The sequence below is a fragment of the Parasteatoda tepidariorum genome, chromosome 4 (genome assembly GCF_043381705.1).
Source record: "Parasteatoda tepidariorum isolate YZ-2023 chromosome 4, CAS_Ptep_4.0, whole genome shotgun sequence".
NCBI classification, from domain to species: Eukaryota; Metazoa; Arthropoda; class Arachnida; order Araneae; family Theridiidae; genus Parasteatoda; species Parasteatoda tepidariorum.
This window is the reverse complement of record NC_092207.1, coordinates 36,148,316-36,174,056: the sequence shown is the minus strand read 5'-3', so window position 1 is coordinate 36,174,056 and position 25,741 is coordinate 36,148,316. Positions and strand designations below refer to the sequence as shown.

At 29.2% G+C, this 25,741-nt stretch overlaps 1 protein-coding gene across 1 annotated transcript in view; it reads right to left on the bottom strand.

Annotated features, from left to right (window-relative positions):
* The window catches only part of LOC107456255 (neutral ceramidase-like), a 47,144-nt gene that overhangs the window by 18,044 nt on the left and 3,359 nt on the right, over positions 1–25,741 (bottom strand). The window contains 9 exon segments of the mRNA XM_071179653.1: positions 1,190–1,294; positions 3,279–3,365; positions 7,956–8,078; positions 9,162–9,282; positions 10,737–10,814; positions 12,873–13,000; positions 15,289–15,368; positions 15,371–15,464; positions 17,968–18,111. Of these exon segments, the coding sequence (XP_071035754.1) occupies positions 1,190–1,294; positions 3,279–3,365; positions 7,956–8,078; positions 9,162–9,282; positions 10,737–10,814; positions 12,873–13,000; positions 15,289–15,368; positions 15,371–15,464; positions 17,968–18,111 (960 nt within the window).

Below are 25,741 nucleotides of genomic sequence, written 5' to 3'. Positions count from 1 at the left end.
TTCTTATTCTCGCTGACTTGATACTTTGTTGTTGTCCATTGATAAAATAGTTACAAAGTATTAAAAAAATTGACATGAAGCAATTAAAGGGTAAATCAGAGAGGGTGAAAAATGTGCACCAATAGTACTCAATTTCGTAAGATTTTTGTTAGACAAATAATAGAAGTTAAAAGGTATGAGGTTCGAATTTCCGTCGTCGATCTCATGCATTCAACTTGCGTCGGTGACGTCATGGTCTGCGGGGATCGGCCAGTTTATTTTCATTTGCTGTTGGTCGTTCTTGCGTGGATCATGACGTCACCTGCTATCTGTATTTAAGCTTCTGTTGAAGCAGATCATTTTGTATTCTTTCTTTTCGTCACTCTGTTTGTGACATTCTTTATTACTAATGTTTTTAAATAAACTCATTTATTCAGAAACTTCGTTTCTCTTTTATTGTTGACATGACAAATATGATATTCTGCGAGAATCTCGGCTGTCAAGGTTATGGGCCGAGTTTATGGCNTTAAATCTGTCGAGTCGCAAAAGTCCTCCATGTTCCCATAACAAATCAATACCTCTGGGTGTACTGCATTGGAGATCGATCGTTCTATGATTCAGGTCAAAATTACGATCTGTGGATGAATAAATGGATGTATGAATGGGGAAAAACCGGGTGTGACGTTTGGTGTGGCAGAAATCGTATTCTTGGCCATAGATGGAGCCACTGAAAAACAAGAAACGAACACTCTACCTTAAATTTGCTCAGTTTCACCAAGCAGGCTTGCCCGTGTGGCAAGTGGCACTAGAACCAACCAGTTCCTTGTTTAGTTAATTAAAAGGTAAGAACGAAAAAAGACTAAATTTCGTTCATTAAATTCATTAGAGACTAAAAAAAACGTGTACCAATCGTCGTAAGTTTTTAAGCTTCATTAAGAAGTGAAAAACGAAATTAAATCTTATACAATTATTTCTTTAAAAATTAAAACCGTGCACCGAAAATACTCAATTTCGTAAAATTTTAAGATTAAGTTTATCGTTAATATCAGGAAAAGGTTAAAAAAAACGTATACCAATTGTACTCAATTTAAGTTTTTAAGGATAAGTTATTTGTTAATTTCACTACGCAGGTCAGATTGCATTCAATTGAGATTGATTAGCATCTTCGGAAAGCAGAAAAATTGAGAAGTTTCGTGTAATTTTTACTTACTTTAGTTGTTCCATTTACAGTGACTGTAGTTTGAGTCATATCAATATATTGATGAGTATATCCAACAGGCCCAGAAATTGGAGTAACCGCTGATTCAAATAATTCCTGTAATCATTAAAATGCATCTTTAAAATGAATAAATAATGGCTCCTTAAATATATGGGGTGCTCTGTAATAACCGCCGTTCAAGTATACTTTCCGAATCCTTGTCAAAAATCTCTCTTTATTAAAAATCCGTAAGTGCCGACGCCTCTGCCACTATTTTTAGTGTTCAATTTAAAGTTGTATTTTGTTTTGGTGCGCAAAAACTATAAAACTTTGAAATTATGAAGGTTTATGTGCGCATAGTAGAATGGAATAAAACACTTAGCATTTCATAATAAGTTCGAGAATTATCTATCACAACAACTAGGGGGTCCTAGACGTAATCTATGGTAAAAAGAATAGCGAGATGTGAATACTTTCCCGTATTAAGATCTAGAAGTGAATAATGCGCCTGTGTGTGAATTTTGATCAGTCTTGCTAAAAAGAACTAGTCATTCTTCTTGAATTTAGCTTTCTTTAGACTTTCCAATTCTCTAGACTTATATTTTTTGGCAAAATTCCCTGCTCGTAATCATCAGAACGCTATATATTTAGCCATATCCTAATTATGACGGATATTGACAGAGGAATAACGTTTTTGGCAAAATATATCTAGTATTTATGATATTTTTCAGCACAGGGGTCATTATATCGAGCGTTTACTAGAATTATGTATTTTACTATCAGAATATTTTTACAAAAAAGTATCGAATATGGAAAAAAGAAGTTGAATCGAAGGTCACCAGGGCGGTTGATGAACGGAGGAGCAAGGAATGGGCCTCCAAATGGATTGAAAAATTATGCACATTAAGGTTCGTAAATTTAAATAATTTTCAAAGACTGAGAATCATTATGAAGAAAGATGAGACGAAAAATATTAAAACCAGTTTGATTTCTTGAAGGAAATTTGAAAGTCTTTACTGTAATTTCTTTTCAGTTTCCTCTGACAATCTTGCAGGTTTTGATACCTATTATGTCGCTTTCCTACGTTATTGATTTCTCAAGTTTGTTGTCAAGGTTTTTCTTTTTTTTCCCTCAAATAATCTGTTGGGGGCAGTTTTTGAGCGAATAATTTTATTGTTGACAAGGATTCTAGAAACATATATAAAGGGTGTTTTTTATTGACCACTTGTATGCTGAATACATTTTATTTTAAAGCTATGGAAAATAAGCAATAAAAATAACCATGTGACTTATATTGAATGTTGTATTAGTTGTATTGAATCTGTGAGTTATATTAGCCAGTCTTACAATTTGTATTTGTTATCAACATTTGCATTGAAGTGTCATTATTTGTCTCGCAAAATGATATATAGGAAACTAATGTCATACTTTGGTTTTCAATAGATACTTCAATAGATACTGCAAATACTGCAATGAATTTTGTAAGATATCTTTTTTTATATTATATTAATAATTAATATATTAAAATTTTGTGTGTGATTTATTTGTTTTTTTCTGATTTCAATATTTCGTTTTCAATAGTTAGTTTGATTTTCAATAGTTATTAATGCAATGAATTTTGTAAGATATCTTTTTTTTAATATTATATTAATAATTAATACATTAAAGTTTTGTGTCAGATTTATTTGATTTTTAACTGAATCGATGCAAGAAAGACATAAAGACAGACAGTTGTATGTATAATATTAAGGTTTCATACACTTATAATTTAATAGTTCTTAAAACAATCTAACTAATGATTCGATAACTATTAAGCACTCTGAGCTAGCCATCAATTTATAGCAGTTCAGTTAATCTATTAAATTTAGAGCAAATAAATAAAGTCCCGTGTAAATTTTAAAAAGTCCCTTTCTCATTTTTTTGAAATAATAAGATTGGGAGCTTTTTATTTCCTAATATCAAATCTTTCAGTGTAACAATAAATTAAAACCATAATTTTTATACCGTTTTCGTCTTTATATTATTTTTTAAAATGTGAACCCAGAGTCCGTTTACAGTAGACCAACACCTTTTAAATTTGTTTGTAAAAAATATCACTTACCAATGCCTTTTCGTATTGCTTTCTTCCTATGATTTGCACGCTTTCAAACATATCTTTACCGGGACCAAATGCTATACATTTATCATTCTGTGAAAAAGATATGTTACTATTAAGAAATATGTTAGTTCAGACAGTTTTTTAAAAATTTTTAAAAACAATATTTTAAATAATTAATATCAATAATTCATTTGTGAGGATAATAAGACAATTATATGTAAAACCAGTTGGAATATTTTATTTAGTTTTTATGGGTTAGTTATATCTTTCAAATATATATTTACCATGATCAAATGCTTTTATAGCAGAATCAATTTACATAGGGAAAAAGGCCATTATATTTAAAAACAAATAATTTTTGTTTATTTTTAATAACTAGCTTGATCAAATTTATTAAACATTACTCTTACAATATTTCAAGAAGCACATTTCCACCAGACTATATAGTTATGACGAAAGGGTAATTATTATTCTGCTTCAAAATTGTATCAACATCTTTTCTTAGATATAATCTTCGACTGTATCAAAAATAGGATTTAACGTTTTTAATCTTTTCACAAGGGTAATTGCGTCTAGACTTCAAATTTTTAGAGTCTAGTTATATATATTTTCTCCCGGATTTATAAAAGGCAAAACGTATAATAATTTTTAAACTTTTTACTTTTAGTTAACTAAGCTTAAAGCTACAGAGAGCACACAAATCAATAAATATTTTTTGTGAAAAAGTTGTTTTTTCTTTAAATTTTTTATTTTGCCTCTTATATATTTTAAGATTGGTCTCTAAAGACTTTGTTTCTAAAGGATTATGAGCTCTCTTCATAACTGTTGTAAATTCGCAATAGCTATCCATGCCTATTAAGTTACATTTTACTTATCTTTATTAACAGATCTTTATTCCTATTATATAAATGGGGATAAAGGTCACGATAAAGAAAGGTCAGACTATGAAAATGAAAAGCGTTTATAATCTAATTTTCAAATTTTTGAATAGTTACTTTATTGATGCATTTGGAGCCGCGTCGGCTCAGAGGATAGAGCCTCGCCCTCTAATTAGGTGACCAAGTTCGAAAACAAGGCTTAGGATTCCGCATCCGGCTCGCACCGATCACAGTACTGACATAAAAAATATCCTCAGTAGTAGACGGATCATATGTTAGAGTCCCCTTACCGTCAGGCTAACAGTGGAAGGTTTTCCTGGTTTTCTTCTCCATGTAACGCAAATACGGGTTAGTTTCATCAAAAAGTCCTCCACGAAGGCAAATTTCTCCTAATACTTAATCTAGGAATTCCCTTGTGTACTGGATGTGGTTCAAAATTACAAGGCTACGGAGTTGAACATTGGTAGTCGTAAACTCAAAATTGGGTAGGCTGTTCACCGACGGTTATAAAATAAAATTAAATGTTGCAGGGAGAGCCGATATGGGTCTAGGGATAGATCGCAATGAGCTCTGTCACAGGGAACATCTCCGAATAAAGATTTGGCTCACAAACTATAAAGATTGTGTCACAGTACGCGAAAATTCGTTCATAAGATCAAGAGTTATTCAGAGTTTACTCTTTATATTGTGCACTGAATATCTGAAAATATTCTCCTATGAAATATTTAATATGGACACGCACTTTTTATAAAATAGGTAATCGCAAGCTATACCACGCAAGCTCGTTCTATTCCCTTAGCAAAATAAGTAATTTAATAAAATAAAACAAAATAAAGAAATGAAAAACAATATTTTTGAGATTTAAAAGATATTTTGGCTAAGACTCAAAATGATTATAGATGCAGTTAATGTGTTTTCCAATATACGATAAATTTTTGTTGTTGTTGCATCTAATGTTTTTAATTAACTCAACTAATTCAATGAAATAATTAAGTTTTTTGATTTTTTTTTCTATTTTCAGCACTTTTTGTTCTTAAAAGAGTTTTAAATATTTTAAATAGTGTTAAAACTGTAAGAGTTACCAAGAAATTCACGTTGCGAAAACAAAAGCTATATAGACTAAACTTACGTATTTACTAAAAAAATAACAACAACAACAATAAAAAAACGTTTTTGGACAAAAATAAATAAATAAATAAAAATAATAAAAGAACATTGTGTGTGATACGCAACGTGCTGATACAAGAAATATACACAAGTCTAGGAGTCTAAAATCTAATTTATCTAATTAATTTAAGGCGAGTTCTTCTGATAATTGAAATTAAAAAACTTTCGCCATCGACTTGCTTTCGAGAAAACTACTTAGGTTCATTTATAACCTACTTACGAGTATTTCTTTCGGTTAATTTCAAAATAACTTTACTAAAAACTTATTTGTTCTAAACTGATGTTAAGCATTTTAATAATATTCTTTTATTCTGAAAATACTCTTAAATTTTATACTAAAAATGAAATGAATTAATTTTAATATTTAATGTACCCGAATCGACATAGAAAGGCTTTATTTAATACTGGATTAGTATTTATTTGTTCTTAATCAGCTATTATTACTTATCTCAGGTATTAAATCATGAGATTTTGAGTATTTAAGAATATTTCATTCATTATTGAGTACAGATAAGACAGATAAATATGTATAAACATTTTACTTGTCCATTGCATGTGCTGGTATCCTGATCACATGGCAATCCAGTATCTATGCATCTAGGTCCTTTTGTATTTGGCGAAACATCACCTTCGTTTGCTTGAGCAAATGCGGCTACAAATGGACCCTAGAAATAGAATAAAGCTCACTGATTTTTCCCTTTAGTGACAATAATCAGAAACGAGACTTAACACATCAAAATTATTAAACAGTAATAGCATACCAAAACATGCTTTATAAAAGAGTGAAAATTGTAATCGCTTTACTGCAATCACTAGTTACCCATACATCATGAGTTTTTTTATTATTTTTTTCTTTATAGACTTTTATAAACGCCATGTTTCATGTCTTACGTTAAAAAAAACTACATCAATTGATGTTTGTCTTCTTTTCGTTCAATGGATTGGGTTGGTTTTCAATTTCCCTCAATATACGTTCCTTAAAACGTCAAATATTTCCTTTCCTACTTCAGTTTTCACATTTATATTAAAATCATCGCCGCAAAGGTAGTAATTATGAATAACTTAATCATAAAAGAGCGTGAAAATACTTTAAATTAATATTAGATTAAAGCATTCAAAATGCATACTGTTGAAAATAAAAAAATAAAAAACTCAGTCTGGAAAACAATCAGTTCCAAAAAATTCTAAAATTATCGTCTGTTTTTTTTCTTTGATCTTGTGCTGCTTTTTTATTAATGCTTATGTTAGCTGCTGATTTTTTTATGATTCTTTTTTGTGATTATGTTGAAGTTAATTTAGTCAAAAGCTGTGCAGACATGAAAATATATAGAACAACAACCATTTTCAAAAGTGACAAAATGGTAATTTACGAAACAATTACACTTTTATTACTTTAAAAAACATTTAAAAGGTCGTTATTACGCTGAGTTAATCGTTAAATGAAACTGATTCAGGTCTTTGAAATCAGAATTTAACTATTTGTCAAAACTTTCAAGCCAAAAGTAATCGAGGTTAAACGAAACAAAAATTTTTCCGTAGACGTTTCGTGGAGCGATAGACAAGTCCAGTTTGGAATTCACGGCAAAATAAATACAATAGTGACTTGCTCGCTTTAGCTTCTCGTGCCTATGAAAAAGCGAACTCAGCCGCGCTCCCGCTAAGCTTTACCATCACCTACAAAATTGACGTGGTTGAATAAAGAAATTCTTATAAGAATACTAACACATAAATTTATCTGTTCTACTTACTTTTCCAAGCAGAGCGTTTGGATTCATTTTCTTCTCGAAAAGCAAAGATGCGTACCCCTTATTGTCACTACTAATCAAGACGTTTGTCTTGTTCATACTGCTAGGGTGAACGGCAAACCAGCTACAAAACAAAAAATCAAATCCGTCAGTTAATACAAAAATTATTTCCTTTTTGATCTTGATCAAGAATCACTTGATCGGCATTGAATTAATTCTCTTCTTTAAGAAGTGTTTTATTTCTTCATCTAACTTATTAAAAATAAAGAGCTGGTTTATTATTATAGGTTCTAGTTTTTATCTTCTATAAAAACAGCAAAATAACAAAATAAACATTCAGAATATCCNCCAAGAAATTCACGTTGCGAAAACAAAAGCTATATAGACTAAACTTACGTATTTACTAAAAAAATAACAACAACAACAATAAAAAAACGTTTTTGGACAAAAATAAATAAATAAATAAAAATAATAAAAGAACATTGTGTGTGATACGCAACGTGCTGATACAAGAAATATACACAAGTCTAGGAGTCTAAAATCTAATTTATCTAATTAATTTAAGGCGAGTTCTTCTGATAATTGAAATTAAAAAACTTTCGCCATCGACTTGCTTTCGAGAAAACTACTTAGGTTCATTTATAACCTACTTACGAGTATTTCTTTCGGTTAATTTCAAAATAACTTTACTAAAAACTTATTTGTTCTAAACTGATGTTAAGCATTTTAATAATATTCTTTTATTCTAAAAATACTCTTAAATTTTACATTAGAAATGCAATTAATTAATTTTAAAATTTAATGTACCCGAATCGTCAAAGAAATTTTTTAAGAATATTTCATTAGTTATTGAGTATTTTAAGACAGGTATATATGTATAAACATTTTACTTGTCCATTGCAGGTGCTGGTATCCTGATCACACGGCAATCCAGTATCTATGCATCTAGGTCCTTTTGTATTTGGCGAAGCATCACCTTCGTTTGCTTGAGCAAATGCGGCTACAAATGGACCCTAGAAATAGAATAAAGCTCACTGATTTTTCCCTATAGTGACAATAATCAAAAACGTGACTTAACACATCAAAATTATTAAACAGTAATAGCATACCAAAACATGCTTTATAAAAGAGTGAAAATTGTAATCGCTTTACTGCAATCACTAGTTACCCATACATCATGAGTTTTTTTATTATTTTTTTCTTTATAGACTTTTATAAACGCCATGTTTCATGTCTTACGTTAAAAAAAACTACATCAATTGATGTTTGTCTTCTTTTCGTTCAATGGATTGGGTTGGTTTTCAATTTCCCTCAATATACGTTCCTTAAAACGTCAAATATTTCCTTTCCTACTTCAGTTTTCACATTTATATTAAAATCATCGCCGCAAAGGTAGTAATTATGAATAACTTAATCATAAAAGAGCGTGAAAATACTTTAAATTAATATTAGATTAAAGCATTCAAAATGCATACTGTTGAAAATAAAAAAATAAAAAACTCAGTCTGGAAAACAATCAGTTCCAAAAAATTCTAAAATTATCGTCTGTTTTTTTTCTTTGATCTTGTGCTGCTTTTTTATTAATGCTTATGTTAGCTGCTGATTTTTTTATGATTCTTTTTTGTGATTATGTTGAAGTTAATTTAGTCAAAAGCTGTGCAGACATGAAAATATATAGAACAACAACCATTTTCAAAAGTGACAAAATGGTAATTTACGAAACAATTACACTTTTATTACTTTAAAAAACATTTAAAAGGTCGTTATTACGCTGAGTTAATCGTTAAATGAAACTGATTCAGGTCTTTGAAATCAGAATTTAACTATTTGTCAAAACTTTCAAGCCAAAAGTAATCGAGGTTAAACGAAACAAAAATTTTTCCGTAGACGTTTCGTGGAGCGATAGACAAGTCCAGTTTGGAATTCACGGCAAAATAAATACAATAGTGACTTGCTCGCTTTAGCTTCTCGTGCCTATGAAAAAGCGAACTCAGCCGCGCTCCCGCTAAGCTTTACCATCACCTACAAAATTGACGTGGTTGAATAAAGAAATTCTTATAAGAATACTAACACATAAATTTATCTGTTCTACTTACTTTTCCAAGCAGAGCGTTTTGATTCATTTTCTTCTCGAAAAGCAAAGATGCGTACCCCTTATTGTCACTACTAATCAAGACGTTTGTCTTGTTCATACTGCTAGGGTGAACGGCAAACCAGCTACAAAATAAAAGACAAAAAATCGAATCCGTCAATTAATACAAAAATTATTTCCTTTTTGATCTTGAACAAGAATCATCTGATCGGCATTGAATTAATTCTCTTCTTTAAGAAATGTTGTTTTATTTCTTCATTTAACTTATTAAAAATAAAAAGCGAGTTTATTATTATAGGTTCTAATTTTCTTTTCTTCGATAAAAACAGCAAAATAATGTTTAGAATATCTTTTAAAAAATAATTTTGAACATCAAATCTTTAAAATTTTTAGTGTGGTTTTTCAAGTAAATGTTATATATTCTTATAAAAATCAGAGATTTTTTTACCACAACCAAACCAAAATTATAATCAAGTTTTTGAATTTTTTTAAAAAATTTTATCGTTTAAAATTTCTAAGTTTTTAAAAAAAATTCAAATTTTTTCATAAAGAATTATTTAAAAAAAATAAAAATTCATAAAGAATTATTTATACATAGATTTCAGGCTGTTGTTACGAGCAAACTTATGTAACATGGTACTATGGATTTGCTAAAACGAAATGTGCATTTCCTGTGCTTAGTTCGGCGAAAAGGGTTCTAGAATCTAAGATTAGGTTGCTCTTGCGGACAAACTTTACGTAACATGGTACTATCAATTTGCTGAAGGGAAATATGTGGTACTGCTAGAATCTAAGAGTAGGATGCTCTTGCGAACAAACTTTATGTAACATGGTACTATCAATTTGCTGAAGGGAAATGTGTGGTACTGCTAGAATCTAAGAGTAGGTTGCTCTTGCGGACAAACTTTATGTTACATGGTACTATCAATTTTCTGAAGGGAAATGTGTGGTACTGCTAGAATCTAAGAGTAGGCTGCTCTTGAGGACAAACTTTATGTAACATCGTACTATCAATTTTCTGAAGCGAAATATGTGTTTCCTGAGCTTAGTTAAAAAAAGGGTTGTAGAATCTAACAATAGGCTGCTTTAGCGGACTAACTTATATAACATGATTGTATATTATATATATTTATATACCATCGATTCGCTGAAACGAAATGCAGGGTTTCTATACATAATTGCGAAAGAGAAACCTAAGATCTCAGAAGATGATCATTGCAATAAATATACTATTTCTAACAGATAAAAGAAAGTCAACAGTTTAAAGCCAAGAATTCTTAAATCATTTTTAAAAATATATATATATCACGCGGAAATATTCGATTTTTAGGCCTTACAAAATACAAATTCTTCAAATGAGGTCATGCTTTAGAATAAAGCTTGCATTCACATTAAACACTTGAAAGCCAGTAAACAACATGCGTTTTAATATCCCATATTCATGTTTCTTATTTTTTATAGTTTAAATATTGATAATAACAACATCTTTCTGGCTAACTAATTTACGTTCATCTATTATTCTTAAACCTAAAAACAAAACTGATAAAAATGGAATATAATGAAATTTAAATGTTCTTACTTGATCATGCCGATTGGTTTTTTATTAATATCTGTGAATTTTAATAAAGTCATCTTTGTATCAAGGTTTGAATCATACCTAGAAAACATTAGAAAAATAATTTTAAAATTCAAACAAAAAAATTTAAATTTAAATAAAAACAAATGTAATTTTTGTTCAAATAAAGGGCTTATCAAATAAAGGAACACGCTTCTGAGTTAGGGAGAAATTTCTCCTCATTCAAGTCCGTTGCTGCACGTCAAATTTGAAAATTTAATATTTACATTGAAAATTAAGAAATTTTATCACACTCTTCTCGTTTGCCTAATGAAGGAAATTTTTTTAAAAGATTCATGAGCAGTGGATTCTTTGACAAAAATTCTTATAAATGTTACCGACTGTTTTTTTATTATTAGAAGCTCTGTTGCCCTGTTCAAGGGGCCATCAGTCCGTGGCAATTTGAGAAACACGAATATTTCACATTTAACACGTGTAACCACACGTCTTTCACGTTTAATGATTCTCATCAGGCGTGTTGTTCTTCTATGATCTTTTCCTGTCTGCAGCGTCATAGATTTAGGATGCTCATGGCATGCTTGTAAAATGGTCGAACATGAAAATTTAAATTTGATCATTACTTCAGAAACAACGTGTGTCATCTCGCTTGCACCCACGGTTAACTCACTTAAATCTTAATAACCTGCCATATCAACTAAAAATTATGGCGTACTAAACAGAATTTCAGTGTTGAACTACCCAAAAAAATGTGAGAAGAAAGACTTTTTTTCTACACCACTTTGATGTAAGGAGTTCCCTATACTTTTTAGCATTAGCCGACCAGGTGGCCGAGTGGTTAGCGTGCCTGATTGCGGAGCCGATGGTTGCGGGTTCAAATCCCGCACAGGGCATGGATGTTTCTTTCTCTCTCTGTGTTCTATGTCCTTTCTCCTGTGTGACTGTAACCCGCCCTATAAACGAGTTTGTGGTTGTATGACGTGGGCGACGCTACTCCACCACCGTGGCTTAGCCATAGGTGCCCACTGAGTAACGATAAGGGAGTGGCAATTCTGGCATTTCTGAGGTCAATGACCCAAGTGCCCGCCATTTACCAAAAAAAAAAAAAAAACAACTTTTTAGCATTAAGATACTTTAAAATTTTTTACAGTGTAAAGGTAGGGACAGTTCTAACAACATTGCCAGACATTAGTGGTGTTAAACAGGCATTACCGACTGCATTATAATATCCTAATTGATTGCATACTACTTTCATTTGCTTATACACAAGTATACACAGATTATTGTGGGTTACATAAAACAAAAACGCTATTCTAAAGCCATGTCACTGTTGATAAGAGTTAAATTTTAAATACACGATTTTTTTCAAATTCAAATTTTCGGAACTAAAACTCGATTACATGACCGATTTCGTTCACAATTTGTTTTTTTCCTTTTAAAACTACATTCTTTAAAATGATGTAAAAATTTGCATACAGAATCTTTCAATTTCCCTCGCCATTCTAACTCTTTTTGACAATTTTCAAATAAAATTAAAAAATAAGAAATAATTATTAAAGATTATTTATTGTATCAAATTATCTTAGAATTTTTTTTGAATTCGCTTTAATAATTCTCCAGATATTGCTGAATACGCAAAAAGTGAAATTAACATTAAGGTGCCCAAAAATTTTGAACCACTCTCCTGATCAAAATATGGGCACCATATTTTCCAGATTGTGCCACCTCCCCCACCCCTACTTTGAGGGTCAAGAATTCATATTTGTCGAAAGAAAGGTATGTTTATTCAGTGAAAGTAGGTTTTTGAGTATGATTTCAGAATTTGAAATATCGTGTGCATTTATTAATTAGCATATTTAAAGTCACCCCCTTGAACCATTCAGATTGAGTCCTAGAACATGAAAATCTGATCATTAGATCAAAAGTTATTCAAGGTGGCCCATTTTTTCATTTTTTATTTTATTTATTTATTTATTATTCTAAAAAGTTGCATGTAATTGAAGTTATTTCGAACTTTTTTTAATACTAAGATTTAATCATTATAATATTTTAGTTGCGTATTAAATAGAAAGAAAATTCATGTCAAAAACTAAGAAACAAAATTAGTAACAAAAGACTTAATAATGACTAAATGCATCTTACTTGTCTCTTTCTTCTTTCGGGTTCTTCAAGTAGGAAGTAGGGCTTCTGTTAATACTGGCATTGTAAAGATCTCCTTCATTGTGGAATATGTATCCTTGTTGCATGTTCTTGTGCGCATTTTCAACACTCTACAATATAACAACGATAATATGTTATAACACAAAAGGAAGAAAATACTTTAGGCATCCAAAGAAGGAAGAGTTAATTCTGTAATGGTATCAATAACAACGTGAAAAAGCACAAATAATATGGCATAAAACAGGCATATAATCTCTTTGAAGCACCTTTGAGATTTTTCATTATAGTATCGAAACTACTGAACATTTGTTGTTTTATGTTTTTTCATATTGTTTTAACTTTATTGATACACGAGGTGTCTGTTTTAATCCAAGTTATTTGCGCTTTTTCACGTTGCTTTAACCTTATTGATACACGAGCATATAGTACCTGTTTTATGCTATATTATTTGTGCTTTTTCGCGTTATTTCAAATTTATTGATACCAGAGACCGATCAAACCAATTCAGGCCCAAGGCCCACAAAATTTTCGGGGCCCTAACAAAATATTTCGAAATTAAATTTCTGAAGAGTAGTCCAAACAGTAGAAAAAATTTATTGAACTACATGATTCAAGAGTAACATTCTAAAAAATTTTGAAAGCAGACAATTGAAGATTATTTTTCTAAGATAAAGTTTACGCATCTAAATATTGAAGCGAAATACAAAACAATGTTGTATGAAAATAAATATAGTTTGGTGACCACAAACTATTGAAATCAGTGATTTTTTCTAAAAGTCACTGATTAGCTGAATTATTTTGAAGATTGTGCCCTTACATCTACAGCTTTACATATTTGTTGAGAATAAGCTTTTAGTTCTTGTTGACACTAATCATTTATAAGAGACTTTGCGAATATGCATTCTCGTTGCATTTGCTTAAGCCGTTGGAGTAAAACTTGCTCCAATTAAAATTCAGCTGTACTTTCAAATTTGATTAGTGCAATGTTATGTAATATTGTGGACTTTTCACTAATTTTTGAGCTCCCCCCCAGAAAGTGTGGCCCTATGCTCGTGCCTATTGGGCCTAGGCGATAATCAGGCCCTGATTCATACTATGGCACTCGTAATGAATAGAAGCATATTTTTATTAATTATTTAAAAAGTTACTCTTAAAAAAATAGACTCTAAGAAATAGGACGTATAATAAGCAAAATAAAAAGTAGCATCATGCTTAACGTTTGATCCAATTATTGTATCTTATAGATATAAAATACAATCTAAATGGTATAAACTACACGCTAGAAATGTATTATTTAATTAGTACTACTTATGAATCAAATTCGAAATCGAGCATAGAAACCCACTCTCTCTCTCTAAACTGTTTATTCTTTTTGTTGATACTTTATAAACTTCACTACTCAAACGATTATTTTTTCCTGTGGCATAGATAAAATTTCTATTAATCAATATTTTAAGTTTACTAATCAATTGTTTTACTATAGACAAATATAAAAAAAATTAGGTTGACATGTAGAACAAAAAATAGTCTAAAAAACTAGTCATGAAGTAAAATACAGAAATACCTGAAACAAAATCCCTATAAAGAAATGTGTAGGAAAAAGGGAAAATCCGGTATAATCCGTAGCTCTGTGCCCTAGAAACTTGGTTACATACGATAAAATAAGAAATTAATATAAATTCTTGCTTTTTCTCTCTCTGAATTTTTACGGAAATTTGTATTACAATATAGTTAAAATTCTTTTGGCTTTTTATTAAAACAGTCACAAATCTGTTACTTTTTAATACAGAGATTTCAACAATAATCACTTTAAATGTACATATTTTTAAAATTCTTGTAAAAAATGAACTGAAAAAAAGAAACAATACACTATCAGTGCTGAAAATTACCATTTAAGAGAGAAAGAACAAAAACTTTTTCAAACTCTGAACAATCGTAGTATTTCTTGCGAAAAGCAAATGCATTCCAACACCACAAGAAATACATTGCAATTTAATGATTTTAATCCCTTAGTTGCTTTAGATGACCTCAATGATGATTGATCAGAGTTTGGAAAACTTTACTCATTTTTCCATACACAAATATTAACTTGTACAACTTAATCTGCATAGATATTGACTTATATTGAGAGCGAATTTTACTAAATATTATGTTTTAAACGCTGCTTAACTGTATGAAAGGTTCAATAATACTCAAGCCTTAATCAATCATGATTTGTTTCATTAAAGCAATTATTTTCCCTGGGAAACACATCATACAATTTATATCAATCAAACACACCCTTATACTAATCTTTATGATTATTTTTCAGACATAACGACTTTCCCTTCATTATTTTGAAAAATATAAATAATTACTAGAGATAAAAAAAAGATTGCAACAATCATAAATTCTATACCTTTAAAATCCCCTTAAGCATGGTGTCGAATGTCTCCTTGACGAAACCTTGAGATGTGAGTATGTACAGAACGTTACCGAAAATCCTGCCGGCCCCGAGTGGGTGTGCGTACTACTGATGCATACATTTTTATCGGAATACAATTTTCCATACTTTTTTTGAAGAGCCTTAGTAGCCTGGAATAAAATAAAATAATTAAAAGTCGTATTATATGAGTTTCAAAATGCTATCACTTAAAAAATATTAAAAAAAACAAGAAAAACTACAATCATAAAATGCAAGTAATTAATTATTCTTTATACGCAAATATCATATGAAATTGATAAACATCCCGTGTGAAAAGAGTGACTATTATATTGTGTTCTACTGCTTCCACAGTGCGGCTTTCAGGAGAACTCCTCCAGACGCCAGTCTCGGGTCGTGGCGGGTACCATGGTTACGAGGAAAAGTCACTTCGAATAGGGGTGTGGGGTGAAAAGTTTTGTCTTGATCTTGTCATGCGTCAGCGCAAATAAACCAATCGACCGCTTCATTCCTCTATTGCACCCCCATTAGAAATGTGCTCTTGCTCGTTACCATTGCAGCAGACAGCCCCAGACTTTTAGTCTGGAGGAGTTCTCTTCAAAGCCGCACAATACGCATACTATTAAGACATAAATACTTACAGTGGACCTTTGCAGCGAAAGTCAAAGGTCATTCAAAAATCGTCGAAATAAAGCTAATCTCTTCGATTTTGACCGTCAAACTTTGCTTGTGCCAACGGTGAAACAAAAAAGTATGTATTTCTATAAACATATTATAATGAGTATTGCCTAAATATTTCTACATACGTGTGTAGATTTGGCGTGATCTGGAAATTGAGCTTAAAGTAACAAAATCCTAAAAATTTGCACAACTTTCCAGGTGTTTTCGCCAAAACTAGACAAGTAAGAAATTTTCCTGAAAAGAAGCCTTAAGTACAGTAGAAACAAAATCAATTCACAGATCTATGATTACTGATTCAACTTTTATGTAAAGGTCCTAAACTAAGAGACTCTTATCTGATTCGTTGAATACAGAAATGGCTGTGGAAAAGATGCAAATTAATGCTTTTAAAAAGGTTATTTAGGCCCAACATAAATATCTGAAGTTAACATCCTTCTTCTAGGTGTGATTTAGTTTCGATCTTTAATTTACTGAGGGGGAGACTTACACTGAATGCTTAAGAAAAGAAAACATAATTTTTCTTGAAAAAGAAAAAGTTTTGTTTATGTGTACCTAAAAAAGTATACAGGGGTCATATACCATGGTACCTAAAGTTATATTATCTGTATTACTTTTTATTTTATTTCCAATGCCTACCTTTGTTAATATTTCGTCAATTCAGGCATTTTTTGCAGGGCAGATTTTGTTGGCAACCCTTTCAGCGGCACCATATCAGGTGGGCCAACTTTGATCCCACAGTAAGGACAGATGGCACAGAGAATGAAAGAACATCCATGCCTTGCCCGGGATTCACTCCCAGAAGCTTTCCGATGCAAGGACAGTTCCCAGACCTCCACACAGTCCGGTCGGCTCTATATTACATAAATTCATTTAAATTTTGCAAACACTTAAACTGTAAAAGTATTAAATTTTTTTATTTATTATTATTTGTTGTTTTCTTGGTGACTTTACCTTATTTGATTAAGCACGTATTTAGTAGTCCATTTCATCAAAAAAAGTCTGTAACTGTATAACTATAATTGTATTCAGTATAATCTGGCATGATATTGTTGCTCAAGGTAACTCATGATAGTTAAAATTTACCACAATCTAGTACTTAATAAAGACCTCTACTTTATCTTCGAAGAGCCTGAAAAAATCTATCAAACAAATTTACATTATTGGTGCCGATGTAATTGGCACCAATTATATTTATAAAATATTTTGTACCTATATAAGAGTATACTCGGTACCTATTAAAACAGCACCAATTAATACAATGATGCCACTTGTGCATATAACCAAAATTAAGCATCTGAAGCATCATTAAATCTGCACCAATTACCATGATGTCAATAGTACCTATTACCAAAATTAAGCATCAATAATAGTTAGGTGACTTTTTACTCTCTTTTTAAGCGAATTAATACTATTTATTCATTAATTTTGTTTTTCAGTACATAGCTCATTTTTTACTCCAATTTGTAACTGTTGCCAAAATCATTGGCATCAATAATATCAATATTGGCGTTTTATCGCCTTTCTCCTTCGCAAATTAGTAACATTTCTCCTTTAATTTTGCTTTTCAATTCAAAACTTCTTCAAAAACTTCAATTACTGTTGATTTCAAATTATTTAGTTTTATAATAACACGTTTCAAAAGCATAACTATAAACTAAATTAACACGTGGTTTCAGATAATCTTAAGCCGATTAATCTGGAGACGCTTTCCGCTTACGCTATCCCGATCAGATTGATTATTCCAATAACCTGGATTAACGAATAAAAAAATAAACTAATTTTTTTTTATTGGAGCTATAAGCTAGCAAACATCACCGTTATCTTTAAAATATTTGACAAAACTTAATCGTCTATTACTTATTTCAAAACAATGGCTTCCACTAAGCCAGTGAGGAAATTTCATTTTTCAAGTGCCTCCGAATTTAAAAATCAAATTAAAAATCGATTAGAAAATCGTAAATTTTGAGTACTTACCTCAAGGTAAAGGAGCTGTGACGTCATACCCGCATCTAAAGAAAGAAATAAAACTCTGGATTTACCATCGTCTATTACGAATGCGCGGCTGTATAAGCGAGTATGAATGCCCCCGGTAAACTGACCAAATTCGCCGTATCCCATCTGAAACAAACAACACATCGATTAAATTTTAAAAATAATGCACGGAAACATTCATTACAGTTTTTTTCTTTTTTTACATAAATACCCAAAAATACATATTTCTTAGAATGCACGTAAATATGAGTTTGTAACATTATTTGATCATTCAGATAAATCCCTAAAAATTTTTTTATTCCTTTAAATTAATGAATGTGCATAGAAAATTTGAAATAGCAATCAAAGCTACTGCATTTTGATTTTCATTCTTTTGTTTGCAATACAAATAATTAAATGATAACACCCAATAGATTTATTAAAAATACATGTTTTTCAGATCATTTGGTTGTTGTGAAATTTTGATTGGTGTAAAACTATTTGCTGTATTTTTAATGAATTATAATAGGAATATATTTTTTATAGCCAATTTTGTTAGTGAATTAAAAGGTTTTCATTTTTGCTGTGCATTTGAAATTGAAAAAAGAGAAAATGCTGTTCTCATATAAACACTAACAATATTAATCGTGTTATAATGAAAAATAACCGTTTTATAATGAAATGTAACCGTTCTAAATCAAAATATAACGTTCTAATAAAACAAATATAACGTTCGAAGTTTAAAAATGAAATAATAACGTTTTTAGCGTTGTATCCGTTATGTTATATGGTGTTGTAAATTAACCATGTATCTGTTTTATAACGGTTTATAAAGTTAAAATGTGCGTTTTAAAACAAAATACACCCGTTTTGTCGAAAGAAATATGCATTTTATAGGAAAAAACACCCATTTATAGGAAAATATATTCGCTTTATATCGCAAATTTGCATTTTAGAATGAAAAATATCTTTTATTACTCATTAGAATAATGAGTGTTGTTCTAGGTATTTCATGTCCGCACACTTTTCGACTAGATCATTCATAATCACTAATAAAAAGTTGTCATAGTAAAAAAAAAACGGGCCAACAAAAGCATTAGCAAAAAAGCAGCGAAACAATATCAAATAAAAAAAGCAGACGATAATTATGGAAATTGGGAATAATATGAAAAAAGCACAACTACTTCCACTTACTAGGAATAACATTTACCTTTTAGTTTAATTAATAAACTGAGTTTTAAATATGCTTACTAAATTCATAAACTTCGGTAAAACAACAATATAAATTATTTCCAAAGGAAGACTAATACAATTCCAACCTGGCGTGTAGCGACTTATAACAAGACACTTCGTTTGATGCTTTTACTTGTTGCTAGAAATCAGGTTCGCAGAAAATGCTGTTTACGAGTTAAATTTAGTAAGAATAACACGATCTGTGACGTAGGCTATAGTATACCCAATTGAAAATTTTAGAGTAGATTATTTTCCAGAGTGAATTTAATATTTTCATTTTCATTAGCGTACATTTTTCATTTTTTTTTGACGAAATAATAATTTAAAGTATTTTATGTTCTTCTTATGATTAGCTTATTCATAATTACGGTCTTGGTGCTGATTTAATACAAATATGGAATACTGAAGATGGATAGAAATCCAATTCCATTGGACGATAAGAAGACAAATATCAATTAATGCATGACTCATGACATGAAATTATGAAGCGCTTATGAAAGTCTATTCAGCTACCACATTCCTATCAGCTTGTAAAAAATAAGCATAAGAATAAATAAAAAAGTAAATGAATAAACAAAAAAAAATTATAAAAGAATACAACCCAATGGGTTACATATGACGTTTTATGAAAACTTTTTTGGTTTTTAAGGGTATTGTATTTTTGATGGCAATGGTTGCGATCACAATTTTCAATCTCGAAATCAATCGTCTTTTTTTAACATTATGTTTCATATTTACCATTAATTCGATGCTCAAAATACTATTACTATACAAAAATCATATTTATACAAAAAAGTGTGTTTGAACTAAAGCATTTTACTGGACAATTAGAAAATATGGCTTATCATTTTATTGCAACTTATTTCTTCAAATGTAAAACCAACATTCAGATTCAATCATATTCATCTCACAAACAGCATGAGAGCATTAATAGAATTGCTAAAAAAAGGGATAAAAAGTTGCTAATAATTTCAATATTTTGAAATAATGTTAACAAAAGCATCTGTTTTCAATATGATAATGTATTCTGCTGATAACTAAACTACGATTATAAACGGATTCCTGATGAATTTTCTCATCAATACAAATATTAAGATCTAGATAAGGCAGATGATGTGTGTAAATAATTTTTTCATAAAATATTGATGCATAAAAAATATCTATAACAGCTTGAATTTTTTCTATTTTTATCACTTTCAATAGAAATAACAGAATGATAAAGCAAATTTTTATCATCATTTTTCCTGTTATGAGAAATGTTTTGCATTAAATTGTAAATGTTATTTAAAATAAGATAAAAATATTTTTAAATATCATTGAAAGATAATATATCTCGTTAAATATTAGAAAAATGACAGATGTGAGAATATAACTTATGTATTTAAAGTTATCTCAAGTTTTTAAAATTATTTATACAATAATATCTATTGTTTCAATTAAATAAATTTTTAATGAAAAATATGATAAACACGTACTTTACTTTCGAGATATGCAAGGTTAGATACTGATAAATTATCTCAATAATAAATATTTAGAATTTAAAAATACTAAATCAGCTGTGCTTATGCAAAACACAGCAAAAAATATTTAAATTTCAAAATATTCAGCTGATCGGAGCTCATGTAAGAAACATTAAAAAAAAACTGTCAATTCGGAGACTTGTTGTCAATTGGAGAATTGCAACAAATAGATTATGCTATTTATACGCATTTATTATAATTCAAATATATTCTAAGTATAAAAAAAAAAAAATTAATAGCTTTTTTTAACAAGAATTTTTTTTTTGTTAGACTGCAAATTTTTTCTTGTCCTAACATTTGAATAATAACTTAGGAATCTGATTCTGTTATGAATTAAAAATTATTGTAAATACTGCTGGTTTTTCAGAAGCTTTTTTATTTAATTATATTTAAATTAAAATTATTATTACTAAAAATTATTTTATTTAGTAAGTAAAATTTAACATTTCACTAAAGTGAATTCGAAGTTTTATACTTTAAATGTTTTAGTAGTTATTCATTGTTTTTAATCAATTTCTTCCAAAACTGATTCAGTCCAAATCTTTCTTAACAATTTGTTAATTTTATTAATGATATATTGTTTCTAATTAATAAAATATGAATAGTAATTAGGATAATTATTGGCGCAATTCTGCATTTATTCTATTGTTTTAATTGAAAGGAATATCTTTGAATTTAAGTTGTTTAAAAATGCTTCAAACATATAACTGAATATAGTCTCCCCATACACAGAAAAACGAAAAATCTCTAGAAATACATAGAGCAAGAAAAGAAAATATCATCCTGAACAACTTTTGTTTCAATGATTAGTTTTTCACGTACTAAGTGACAATCTTAATGGTTCTATAGGGTGATCTCAAACGTGATGATCAATTAGCCCTAAAAATTAATTAATTATTTTAATTATAATAATTAACCTAAGTCGTAGTTCTAACTAGTAGAATCAAACACAAAAACGTACTTTCTCAAAAATAAAAATATATTTTTTTACTTATTTGAAATACGGGGGAGGGGAGGGAGTGACCGCAATGGGGAAATTGTAGTACTAATAGTTTAATCAGGAGAGCGCATGCAGCATCAGCATTAGCAATTAGCATTATGTCCCCTTAATGTTGATTTCTATTTTTTCCTTTTTAGCTATATTAAGACAATTTTAAAAAACATATGCTCCCATATGGGAAACCAGTTTGCTCAAAAATAATTTCGAACAAAAATAATTTTTAATAATTGTTTATTATTTTTTATTATTTAATTTAATTGCGGGTAAAAAAGTTGTGAACAAAGAGGCATAATATTTCTATACCGTACAAATATACGAATTTTTCTACACAAAAATTTAGAGTTTAAATAAAGTTGTAAAAATAAAGAAAAGAATAAAAATTAAAATTAATTATTATTAAAAAATATTAATTTGGTGACAATGAAAATAACATATTTAAATTAAAGTTAATACGTAAATGAGGTTAACTTACAAGGAACATGGAGTTATGCAAATATAGGGTAAGAGTTCGTTCATGATTTTTCGACGATAATCGATTACTAATCTTTTTTTAAAATTATAATTACGATGATTCTTAAGTTAGTAAAGAGATTTGAATAAAATATTATATTCAACGAATACTATGTTCTATAAACATATATTTCTGATCGAACGTGATTATGCATCTGCTTTTTTTATTTTTTAGATTCATTCCACTGTTGATTTAATTTCAATAAAATGCATAGATATACATTTATTTGGAGTAATATATTTATAAATTATTTAATATATATTTTAATAAATAAATTATAAAAGCGAAAATATTAGTGTTGCAAATGGTATTTTGAATCTAACTCTTGTAAGATCAGTAATTATTATCCAAAATGGTGTTTTGATTCATTAAGTCACTACAAAGAGTATGGAGTTGCCGAACATATTGGACAGCCAAATATGTAGCCAAAATTTTTCTAACGTCTTAGAATTGTGTTTTTAAATTTTTTAATTTCTCTTTCTTAATGCTATCGATAATATTCAATTCTATTTTGTTTTATTTTTATTAATACTTTATATAAATTTGTCTTCAAATTAAATATTCGTTGTAAATGATTCTCAAGTTAATTTTTTTTAAATGTTTTAGAACTATTGCGAGTTGGCTGAGAATTAAGCCTTGTTAGGAAATTGAGAACAATTTGCTATTTTAAAATTACTCGTGAAAAACGTCTCTAAGATCGAAATAATTAATCGTATTTATTTTCCCGGTGAATTAACAAACGGACAAATTATTTGTTTCTTTATTGATTTTTATTAGTTTTAGTTATGAAAAATAAATAAATATTAATGCAACTCAAAAAAAAAATCAAACATTTGCTTTTTTTTTTTAAATGGAAACAAATTTTTTAACTACAATTATATTCTCACGTTCCTCCACTAACATTAGCTCTCTTTTTTTTTTTTAAAAAAAAAAAGAAGTTGAAAAAATTTGTTTGTTGTCTAAATTATTTTTCAGCTTTAACACCATTTGCAAGATATTATTGTAGTATGATTTGTTACCTTTAACTTGTTTGAAACAATTGGCATTGTAACTTTTTATTTTTAATTTCTGTGGCTAGGGGTCATTCCAAGGTGACAATTGACTTTGATAATTAAAATGTAAGCAGAATTTTTTGTCGCCTTTTAAAAATATTTTAAATGCTAGCGGTCAAAATGTTTGTACTAAATTTTATTTTAGAAAGTTATGGCTAATTACTATTGTTTTTTTAAATCAAAAGCCTTTGACTTTATCTTAAGTTGAACTGATCGGGATATCGTGTTAAGCATATTAATTTAACCGTTTACCTGACGAACTCTTATTTTGCACTAATAAAAAAAGTGCCTTTATGAATTTGTATATAAATTAAATGGAAATTTTCTTCAGATAGCTACCAAAAAAATGCAACAACTGTTTTATTACAGGAAAGACGTATATCCGACGAAATATAATTTTATATAACTAATAGATTTTGGTTGATAGGAATATTTAGTTCTTCCAATTTAAGTGCTAAAAAAATATTTTAGTTACTAGTCTTTAACATTTTTACAAAGAGACATGGAAAATTGGCATTTAAAAGGGTATGCAAGTACCATACTGCATATACAGGTACTGCATATACATTTACTGCAAATACAGAATATTAATATATTGTGTTACAGGTATTTCCGATCATGTGTTTTTTGAGAGCTAGTTTTGAAAATCAATTATTAAGACATCAACTTAATCTGTCTCTATTACACATTTATAGTGTTAGTGAAAGAATTAATTTACTAAATACTAAACCCATCATATTAATTATAATAATTTAGTGTAACTTGAGTATACAAAATAATGCTCGGATAAATTTTCCGCAAAATATGGTTCGAAAATAACAACATATAAAAGAGTCACATTTCATTCATTTTATTTAATATTATAATTATTCGAATTTAATATTAATTAGTCTAAGTGATCGAGTCTAAGTGATTCTAATATTAAATAGAATTTATATTAATTAATTTTATTAAGTATCAGAATTACTCGAATAGAATAAAAGTCACAACTCGATTTGTATTTAAACGATTATTTATAGTCACTCAATAAAGAAAAATAATACTCGGAAAAGTGAGCGATCACTTATGGCGTTCGAAATCACCATCACGAAGGCACAAAACTTCTTAATATCACAGCATTCATCAAAGGTGATCGTTTTTTCAAAATATTCACTTTTCGTGACATCATCATCACTTCAATTTTCCATTAAGCAAACAATCCTAAAGCCACTATTTTTAAAGCCTCGGCATAGTTCAAAAAATAAGGTTCATTCTTTTTTATCACTTATACTTTACATCACAACTAAATTAAACTTCTTCCAAAATCAACAATAAGCAAATAACATTTATTGAAATCGCTGGAACAAAGCATTTAACGCTTACAACGCATTCGACTAAAGTATTAGACCCAGAAAGCATGTAACCTTACGACAACCTTGTGTTTTAACTTTATTTTCATTGTCACGAAAAGGTTTGCAGTAAAAACCTTTTTTCAATGACGTAAAAATATTGCAATTTCCTACCTTTCCTCCTTAAAGGAAAAGTAAATGATTTTTAAATCTTTTCTAAAAAATATTGTTATTTAGGTTAAAAAACAAGCATATTGTAAACCTTATTTTTTGCATTTTTGTTTGCTGTCATGATTAGATTAGCAGAAATATTAAGCGAAAACCTTTTTCAAAGGGAACGAAATAAAGCAAATATTAACCTTTTCAGCGAAAATATTAATAAATAATAAGAAAATATTTTGCAAAGGACCTCATTTAAGGGAAAGCAAATAAACGAACATAGGACTATGTTTTTGGATTGTTTTTTAAGGTCTGCGAAAGTACAATACGAAAACTTTCTTTTAAAGGTTTCTCGACACAAGTATAAGTAAAAGTTCTTTTTTAGAAACTTTTCATTCAAACAATCTCATTAAAAAATAAATAAAAATTAAAATTTTTTTATCTGTAGTTTAAAATTGACTCTTCAATATTTTTTTACAAATTTTACTTTTTTCTCGAATTTGGCTTTAAGGGTCTTATGCATTGCGGTTCCTTTAAAATGTCTGGCCTTCTCTCGTTCATTTTACCTTATTGCAAACCTAGTTATGGTATAGCAATAAAATATCCGCGAAGAGAAATTTTATTTAAAATATTTATATACAGAAAAAATTCGCCCAACTGTCTCTTGTGAGCTAGAGGGTCATCGATATTAAGACTCCACGATTTATGACTAACGAGGAGTGATGGTGAAAATAAAATTAGCATTGTGCACCAACCGCCTTTATTTCCCAGACAGGCTGGTACTCGCTCTAAAGCTGGGAGGATTCAAAACCTAGACTCGCAGTTTTTTTCATCGTATCTTTGGAGTGAATTTAGGAACATTTTGTTCACAGAACTCGATGTATCGTGTGCAAAATAAGAGACAGACCACCCTGAATAGATTTTGATCTAATGATTTAATTTTTCTCGTTTTATAACTCAATCTTAATTTTTCG